This window comes from Neltuma alba, unplaced genomic scaffold (genome assembly GCF_004799145.2).
Source record: "Neltuma alba isolate B1F8T4 unplaced genomic scaffold, ASM479914v2 tig00011961_pilon, whole genome shotgun sequence".
NCBI lineage: Eukaryota > Viridiplantae > Streptophyta > Magnoliopsida > Fabales > Fabaceae > Neltuma > Neltuma alba.
The window spans coordinates 16,538-26,516 of NW_021636539.1; the positions used below are offsets into that span (position 1 = coordinate 16,538).

General features: G+C 36.0%; 1 protein-coding gene across 1 annotated transcript; it reads right to left on the bottom strand.

The window, feature by feature from the left end:
* Positions 1 to 2,589: 2,589 nt before the first annotated feature.
* Positions 2,590 to 9,656, bottom strand: LOC114719981 (ubiquitin carboxyl-terminal hydrolase 5-like; the record flags this gene model as incomplete). Its single annotated transcript, XM_028905562.1, is given in 13 exon segments — positions 2,590 to 3,015; positions 3,369 to 3,642; positions 4,586 to 5,161; positions 5,665 to 5,704; positions 5,707 to 5,812; positions 5,913 to 6,170; positions 6,824 to 6,994; positions 7,077 to 7,217; positions 7,915 to 8,316; positions 8,415 to 8,510; positions 8,604 to 8,663; positions 8,781 to 8,925; positions 9,402 to 9,656. Coding segments are annotated over 13 exon segments (2,668 nt in total), but the record flags the coding sequence as incomplete, so codon positions are not given.
* Between the last annotated feature and the right edge of the window lie 323 nt (positions 9,657 to 9,979).

The following is a 9,979-nucleotide window of genomic DNA, read 5'->3' on the forward strand; positions in this document are numbered from 1 at the left end:
AGACTGAAAATATTATCTGTATTTTATTATATAACTATTTTTTTTAAAAAAGAAGATCTTGAAGAGGCATGCGCATGCAGACTAACAGTGAATGAGGTCGGGAACTGATTGGAAGGATACGTCGTTTTCATGTAAAGCCTAACCATTAATAAGCCTATCAAAATCCACCCGCCAATTAACTAATCCGTTAACTTTTTCCTTAATTAACAAGAAGCTCATTAATTATAAGGGATTATGGTGCTTATAATTATAACAACAAGTGACGTCACAAAGTCATGACTCTGATTTACACACGACATGCGTTACATCAGCAAACCACACACACGAGACTAATTTAGCCATCGTAGTCCTCGAGTTTATAATCTAATTATGTCAAAATAATAATAATTAACTTTATCACCCGTTTTGATTTGTATGTTATCATGCCATGTTAATGATTTAGGCTTTATACTATAATAGAGGTTGTTTTTATTAGTTTTGCGCAGTAGTAAGATGATATGACGCGATGAACATAAACTAAAATAGATTTCTTCTATGGTAACCGCTTAAAAAGCATACATACAATCCGATAATATTTGAGAAAATGAGAACTAGATCATATAATAGAGATCCTAAGGTCAAAACCCCATAATCCAGATCACACCAAACATTTTTGTTAATATTTTTTAAGTGTAGAGTCGTAAGTTTAAATTCTCTATAAAAAGTATAATAAATACGTATATGACCAAAAAAGCAATAAAAATCAAAATATACAAATCAAAATTAATACAGTACTCTTTCAGTTCTAAATATAAGACTCTTTTTATAGTTTAAATTACATTATAAAAAGGGTCCTTATATTTAAAATCGGAAGAGTAGTATATAAAAATGCAAAGAAGGGAAGTGTTTAGCAACCTAGTTTAGACTGAAGAAAAGGACAAAAGATAAGGTTTAAAAGATCAATTTAATTAGCTGATAACGATTAGTATTATGGGAAGGACAGAGCAGGGGGTGACTCCTGATTGGCATGGTTTCTGTTGGTATTTTGATTGACATGATTTCTATTTTATAGGGACAATTATTTAGAAATGCTTTCCACTTATGGTAAAAACTAGAAAGAGTCTCTCACAGATAATGTCTATATATAGCATCCAAATGACCCCAGGGGGGAATAGCATTTAAATGAGGACCCTAGATAGCTGGACATGGATTAGTCTGAAAGGTGTTATATATTTGGTGGTTTTGAATAAAATGCAACTGTTTAATCAATTGATCTGAAAAAGAAAACATTATAAGAATTTATTTTTTTATTTTAAAAAAAAAAACTTTCCTAAAACAAACTAGGATCAAGGAAAAAAGAACGGTCGAGACAGAGTTTGGCTGGTGACAAGGACCACCACAAAAGACTGATGTGACCATTTGATGGGGCACACTGCCCGTTCAAGATAGCATTTGCCATGTGCCCGCCATTAATATCGGCCCCTTCTATAACTTTTGATTCCAAACACTCAACGTTCATGTACATCCAATAATACTTCAAATAAGGTTGTTTAATATTTGTGATTAGCTAACAAAAACTTATATCTTCATTTACCTCCAATTGTCTTTAATTTGAGGATTACAATAGGTTAACCACCATACATACAAATTTGAGTAAAGTATACTATATCTTATTCTTAATATAAAATTTAATTAACTAATTTAAAAAGATTAAAAAATTAATTAAATTAGTTATTTGTAATAAATAAGTGTTGTTTTTCTTAAGATACCTTTACTATGTGTATTAGATAGAATTACAATTTGATAGAATTTTTAATATGTGTATATATTACAAGAACTAGTTTAGAAAAAATAGATAAATATAAAAAATAAAGTCTTATATTTGGAACTAAAAAATCAAACAAGTTTTTATATTAAAAAAAAGTAGTATTTAATATATAAGTGAAGTTGAGTGTATGAATTTGTGATGCAAGAATTTCGATCGACTGTTGAAGGAGCATGATTACAAATCTGATCAACAAATTCTGAAATTTTACTAGAGAACTAAGACATTCTGATTTGACGTTATGTTTCCGTGGTCAATTACCAAAAATTGTTTCACGTAAAAAGACGTTAGTTTTTTCATCCGTTTAAACATTTATCAAGTTGAGGATAATGCAAATCGAGAGCATGAAACCCTTCTAGTTTCAAATCAAGAGTGAACTTTTGATCATTCAAAAGGTGCAACCGTTTCTCTGGGGCCGACGATTACCATGTTTATTATTATGCAGAAAAGGCTTCCTCATCATCTGTTCCTCTACTCAATTGGGACGATTAATTTGATCAGATGAGTAGCTCCTACGCCAACGTCCAATGACTCATTGAATATTTGTGCCCATTGATGGCTTCTTTTTTAAGGGGTTTAGGGAAAATAATAGAGAACCAACCAAGAGGAAGCATGAGGAAGCTCTCAAAGCAGGCATTTTCCCTGGGTGTAAATATCTAATATATCCTGCAAATTCGTGAAAATATTGAAAAATAAAAGGGAAAACAAAAGAAATAAGGGCAAGATCTTTAACTCTTCCTGTTTGACTAAGGAAAAAATAATGTCCAAATACAGCGGCCACTTCAGAAACCCATGAATCCAATTTTAAACACCTTCCCCTGAAACAGAAAGGCCATCAATCAATTACATCCACATACTACATTTTCTTTTTTTTGTGAAAACTCATTTGTATGTTCAATAGGCATGTGCTCTTCCGTACATGTAAACGCCCAGATGATCTGGGTATTGCTAAACTATCTCTCTCTCTCTCTCTCTTCTTTCTCTTTGTTTTAATAGTACTTTTATGGAGAAGATGGATGGCCTTGAAATCTGCTTTTGGGGTGTAACAATGGTCCATCGGTGCCTGACTAAGCCCCATTGCTGATGGCTGCATCATTAGTCTTCACCCTCCGGTAAAATAGAACGTAGGCTGCTGCACTAGCAACCTCATCCTCACTTATGGGTGAAATGTGGCTATCATCGAAGTTATACCACCTATTTTCTTCCAAAAGCTGCACATTGTGACGATAGTGTTAGGAGAAACTCCTGAGCACACCCAAGTTTACCAAAAATTTGTATACAAACTGGGTCGTGAATAAAAGTATGCGAAGATAGTACACATCTCATGCTTGATTAGTAAATTTGGTGCACAATCAGGACAGCAATGCTACTACACAGAAAAATCCGGTAAAATGTAAATGGTGGAAACCAGTTTGCCCAAGACGAAGACAAAGATTGAATATGAAAAGCAAAGGATGTGACAATACCCAAACCCAAGCTATGAATATATCTTCCAAAATCTAAGGAACTTTTAAGGCCATAGCAACTCCAGAAAATAAAAGCAAATACAAAGTTCTCAGCTTACCTTGATATGCGCTGTGTAATGCCCACTACCCATGCTACCATAATGGTTTGTAAGGGCATATAATTCATAGATTTGTCGTCTGGAGTTGTTTTTGTTGGCTATATAATTTGTTAAGTCGAAGTCATGAATGGGAAAGTTAACAAAAGTCTCTAGCTTATGCTTCATTGACCGGCTATATGAGAACCTCTTTAGATGAATCACCAGCACCTCTGGAAGCCTCCACAAGTCAAGCTTTTTGCTTGCTTGCCGTCTCTCTTTGCACTGAGGACAGTACCTATATCATATTCAGATAGATGTACAGTTAACATAGAACTACTATTTGGCACACCATAGCTAAGAACAATCACTTCTGCAGTTATAAAATTTCTTCCCTTGCCAAAAATTTTATGCAGCATAAAATCAAATAGGATGTGTTTGTAAATATATAAAATACAATGCAGCATATGCATGGAATCCTTTATCTTAAGCCATAAGGTTGTGTATATAATCACTGATGATGCCCATAAAATGTTATAACTTTATCTTCGTTTTAGCTCACACCAACAGGCTTGATCAGGTCAAGGAGAGCTATTCAATACTTTGATGATAAAAAGGTACAAATCCGGAGGCCAAATAGCTAAAACAATAAATCACATAATTAAGTCATATCCTAGCAAGGTTGCTTGTTTAAGAACTTGGTGCTTCATATCCTTCCTTCGTGCTGCATTAGCTATCCTGTTATGGATACTAAAAAGAAGGTGGTATTTAAATGTTTACAACCGAAAAAATTGTTAGTGTTTCCAGTCCAATCCAGTGCTCAAAGAAAATATCATGCCACTATCATAAGACTTCACAGGATGATCACTTTTCATTCTTTTTTCCCCCTTCTCTTTCTTTGGGCCATCGATTACCTTTCATACTTATAAAAGGAGGATATAACCCCATGGGAGTAAAATCAATAAGGTGCAACATCACCATCCATCATCACCCTTAGTTTAGAACCAGCAACAACTCAAAGAAGCTAAAGACGGCCAGGAGGAAATAGATTCCTCCTCTAGCATGACTTGCTTATTGCCCAAACTAGTGACATTTGTTGGAGGCAAACAAGAACAATAATTGCCTTATGAGAAGATTGATAGAGTTGCAGATATTTATCAATGCACACACCATATTAATCTCATCAAACATGGGCTAGAAGGGCAGGGTTGCAGATGAGAGAAGGTCGAGGAGAAACTAACCACATATCTTCAGGCACCAGAGGTTCTTCACGCAGAAAAGCTTCCAAGCAAGTATACAAAGAGAGAGGTTCAGTACGAGCTTTCTTGGTCGCAGGCCCATATTTTAAAACTTCTGGCAAATTCTCAAGTGGCTGAGTATCATACTTTTCCAGAAGCTTCTGTGACCAATCAACATATACTAGGACTGTTGCAGAAGACGGAGACAGTTTCACCACTTTTTCCTCTCCCATTGAGAGATCAATGCAAGCATTAGTATCATCCACTAATTGAAGAGGTAACTTAGATATTGGTGCTTTGGAATCAGTGCCATCCTTATTTGGCAGATTTGACGACATGGTTCCAGCAGATGCTTCGACAGGATTAGTCCCACTGCCTTGATCTGATGTTGCTCTTGGGATGCTGGATTCAGAATTACTAGCTTGTTCCACATTACTGCCTTTCCTCAAAAGAGGAGAGAGCATACGATGAACCATTACCTGTATATCACCTCTTGTGACTGCATCATCGCATGAGATCAAGGAAACAATAGGTGTTCCATATGGTTTCCATCCTGATATGGTCTGGGACTCACTATTCCTAGAACACAAAATTTACACATGGAGGAACATCAGAAAGCAGTAAAGACACCAAAAAGAACAGCATACAAAATTATGTTCAATATAATGTACACCGTGATGATGTAATGTGATGCAGCCCTGCCATTTCACCTTTAACATGGGTCCAGAGAAGAGGAATTCATAGATTTAATGAAAAAGTTAAAAAAATGTTCTATATCTAGAATCCATATAATAATATATTTTTCCTGAATTACAATTGTAAAAAAACGACTGATGTAAGAAATTACATAGTTAATATGTTTATTATTTGTGCTTGTTTGCCTCTGCTTAAAAAAAGCATTTTTGTACTTTACAAAACAAAACTCCTCTCACATATTTACCTCATACAGCACAAAATTACTCAATAAGTAAACTCCCTAAGAAAGTTTCTATTTGAACATTTTATTACAAATTCAAGTTGACTTCAGTGGCACATATAACTAGCACATAATATGACATGTAAGTGAGAGAAAAAATACATACTGCTCTCTACGGCGGTGTATTAGCTGGAGATATTTGTTTTTTTGTTGATCTTCGGAATCTTGTAAGCAGCAAGATGGTCATCATCTTTAACCGTAGACAATGATATGAGAGGGTCTTCTAGAAATCTTTGGATCAAATGGTTACGTATCTGCAAATAGCAGACCAACATAATAATGTACCTAGTTAGAATAGAAAACAGCAGTAACTCCAGCAAAAATGTGTAAAGTTTAATATATTCTAGCACACACCTCCACAAGCGACAGCCTCTCATTAGGCTTCAATGAACAAGCATTGCTAAGTGCCTGAATCAGATCTCTGCAGCGCCCCTGCTTAGGCACTGTCACAGTACAAGCAGATGGCAGGGCAGTTCCATCGCAAGTAAAAACTGTCACCGTCATAGTCCTAGTGGTGGTGGACTGAAGTGGCAAGGAAAGGTACATAAAAGGATCAAATGTGACAGAGACTTTATTGCAAACTGGACAAACCAAAGTTGATTTGTATTGACCCTATCAAATGAAGAATTATATGAGAAGGTGAATTCAATAGGAACAAGAACAAGAGAACAAAGAAGACACTGAAAACATTTTCAACAAGTAGTCTGGAGTCCTGTGTTGTTATAGTGGACATACAACAGCAGCATTGACAAACGTCAGACATGTCCTCAGAGAAGGTGTAAAAACCATGCATGCTGGAAAGAATAATTTTCTCGACTTACAACAGTCTTTCTCTTCGGGACAAAGCACACTTCATTTGTGAAGAAACCTAGAGTGGTCCTGATGATGCATGGAAGCAACCATTTATAAGCCATATTTGCTTTCATAGTGGTTTTCCATATGCCACACACATACTGGCGTCATAAATAACCCTATTAAAGATCCACCACATTTGCAGACAGTAAAACGGTTCTTGAACTTACACAATTCCCCACCTTATGATGCAAATAAAAATGAATTAATAAACAAGTGTACAGTTCCTCGACAAGGCATACCACTTCAATTATTCTACATGGAATACAAACATATATGTCAAATTTCATTTGCAAGGCACTCTATGCAGCATTGTCAGTCCATAATATGAGGAAAAGCTGTTCCTGACAAGCTAATATCAATCCATTAGCAACAAGACAATGAAACATTTTTAAATAACCCACTTTACCCACCTGACACACGTCAACAATTATCGAATCATTACGAGCAATATGATTTGCCCAATACTCATCAGCCACTTCCTCATCCGGTCGACCATCAGCATCTCTAGACTTTATATATGGTTTATGTTTTACACGATTTAGATCTTCATGGAGACCATCAAGTAGGAATGCTAAAAGTTCCTGAAAATAATGAGCATGTATTAATAAAGATTATATGACAGTAACTAAAGAGATGGTACAAACTTTCAGTCAGCAAACCAACCTGAGAATCATGCTGATTGTGACCACTGAACTGAGGTGCAAAGCGTGCAAGCTTTGCTTTAAAAGGTCGGGGAGCAATTGGGGTTCGCCCAGGTGCCCATAGCTTTCGAAGCAACTCACCAAACGCAAGGGCTAGTTCACCCTATTAAAGGAAGATTAAAAATGATTTTCTAAGTATGATTTTGTATTACCCCTAAACACGTATACAAAATGTCAGTCTGATGTTAAGCAATACTCATCAATTATGATCTAAAACCCACAATAATAATCATATAGTAGGCAGAAAGTCATTCCCGATGATGAATAGAAACTATTGACTATCAAGGTGAGCCCAAGAAGTCGCAACTTTGAACGAAGGTTTTGTGAATTTACAGAAAAAGTGATTATTAAAATCCTATGAAAAGACAGACATGCAAACAAGATGAAGAACAAAATCTTCATAGAATGTAACAGTAAAGATAGTCATTTTCAATGTATAAAAGATATCATAATAGATAAGCACGATCACAGATTCACAATAATAGCTTGCTTGGTGTGGCCAACACAAACCATCTAGATTGTGATCATAACCTGAGATAAATTCTAAAATGAAATACAGAATCAGTGAGTGAAAGAAATTGATAAATCAACAAAAGTCTCTGCTAGCCACTTCAGCTACTGGACGTGCATTTTAACAATATAAGAAATAATAAATCCCAGGACCATGTGGTTAACTTACATATCTATTGACTAAACTACATATCTATCTCAAAACAAAATCTCACTTGAAGCTTCATAAAGGAAAACTTTCAAAGAGAAGTAAACAACTTCAAGCTTATTGCTTTTTATATAATACTTACAACCATGCCCAATGGATTTTGCCAATTTATCTCTTGATGATAATCCTCCCGAAAGTACCTAGCAAACTCCGGAGTATGAACAAGACACTGGATCGCACTATTCATAAAACAAGTATTGCCAAGGTTCAGCAATCCAGTGAGACCACCTGAAGAACCTCTCGTGCTAACACCACTGGTTCCACAAGTATTATCTACGTCTCTAACTGTAGAAGTCAGGTTTTGAGATGAGTAAAGCTCAGCGTTATAGTTTCTAGGTGCTCCCTTGCTGGCAGATAAGCCGCCACCAATTGATAAGCCTGACTTGGATGGCTCTGCAAGAGCAGAACTTGATTCCCTCAGTGCAGATCCATTGTCCTGAGCAGAACTTATGCTATTCATATTGTTAAGGACCTCCACAAGAATCTGTACGAGTTTCATCAGAAACCAATGAAAAACAAAGATGTCAAAAGGTAAGCCAGAGCAAGAGGAATATCAATACATCAGAGTGAGAGGAGACCAACATCCTGGTCCATTTGTATATTGGCATCATCAAGTGTTTTGTCCATGTCATTCATCAAGGCATGCTTCCGACGGCCATAGTAGTCCCAAATGCGTACCTAAACAGATGCAACCTTTTGATTACTACATGCTGAAGGTTAAAAACCATTTCTTGATATTACAGTTTCAAAAGGAATCACAAAGAGCTTCACTTGTTCTGACTGAAGATCAAATATTTCACAAGCTTTTCGGTGAAGCTGTCCAACAGTTTCCTGCCCAAAACATTTCAACTCTAAGGTAAATAGAGAAACAAAAAAAAAAAAACAAAAAGGTTCTTGCAACAAGTGCTGAAATTATAATTTGGCTCATTATTTCCCGTCACATCATACCTTCTTGCTTATTCTTATAGTGGCCCGATCACCTTTTGGCATCACAAGTAACTGAAGCCTTAAAGGATACACCTCTACGGCCAATTCTGTCTGTGAAAGACCTGAACAAATGGCTTTCCTGGCCAATGTAGGACCACCACCATACCTAAAACAATAGAATCGCCATTATTGTCAAACATCGTAATATAGCTATATTGTCTAATAGATGGATATGCACTGGATAATGATTTCACTGATTGCATCTTCTCTTTTTAGGACATAGAGGAATGCGACCAGAAATCAAATTTGCAATTCCTTCATATGTTTTAGTTCTTCCACACAACTAAATCATCATTTCTTCATACAATAGCAGTAAAATATCAAAATCCCCCCCCCCACCCCTTCTTATGGCTCAAATCAACTGAACTTGATTTTTTCAAACAAGGGCAAATGAAATCTAACATGCAGCTTAACAATTAACTGCTCAGGATGACATCAGGTTTACCCATCAACAAGTTAGTACCTACCAGCAGATTGCTGAAAGATACCACGAAAAGAAAGAAATCAGGAGGGGGGGGGGGTAACTATTTTCACTAATGAGACGAAGTGGATTTAACCTGAGCAACAAGCAAGCAATCTCACCATAAATATAATTGATTCCAAACATCTCGGGGAAGCAATACATAGTCTCTGCCCTCTAACAAAGTATCATGGATCTCAGCACCTGCCCCAGAATCCTCAGACGTTCCATCATATATCAAATCAGAATTATCAATACCAGATGGCCTTTTTAAAGCATTTAAATTAGCCAAATCACAATGCTCTGAAAAGGAAGCCCCATCATATGCATTGTTTGTTTGGTCTTGGTTCACATATTCAATCCAATGCTGCCACCATCTGCAACAAATAGATCAGAAATAAGTGTGTTTTTCCTTGCTGATTTATACATTGCGGTGGGTGTAGATGAAAGAGACAAAACCAATGCATAGGAAATGAAGAGAAAGGCCAGTTATTGTCAATGTAAACGAATTATGTTTGTCTCTTATTATGGTTTGTCAGCAAACTTATGAAAAAGACACACATAACTTTATCTCTGCTATATTGACAAAATTTTAGTTTATACTAACATATCAACTAAGAAAGGCAATGTTCTTCAAGCTTTGTTTCCCTGCATTGGAGACCAAATCTCAAAAGAGCAAAAGCTAAAAATGAAGAGAGAG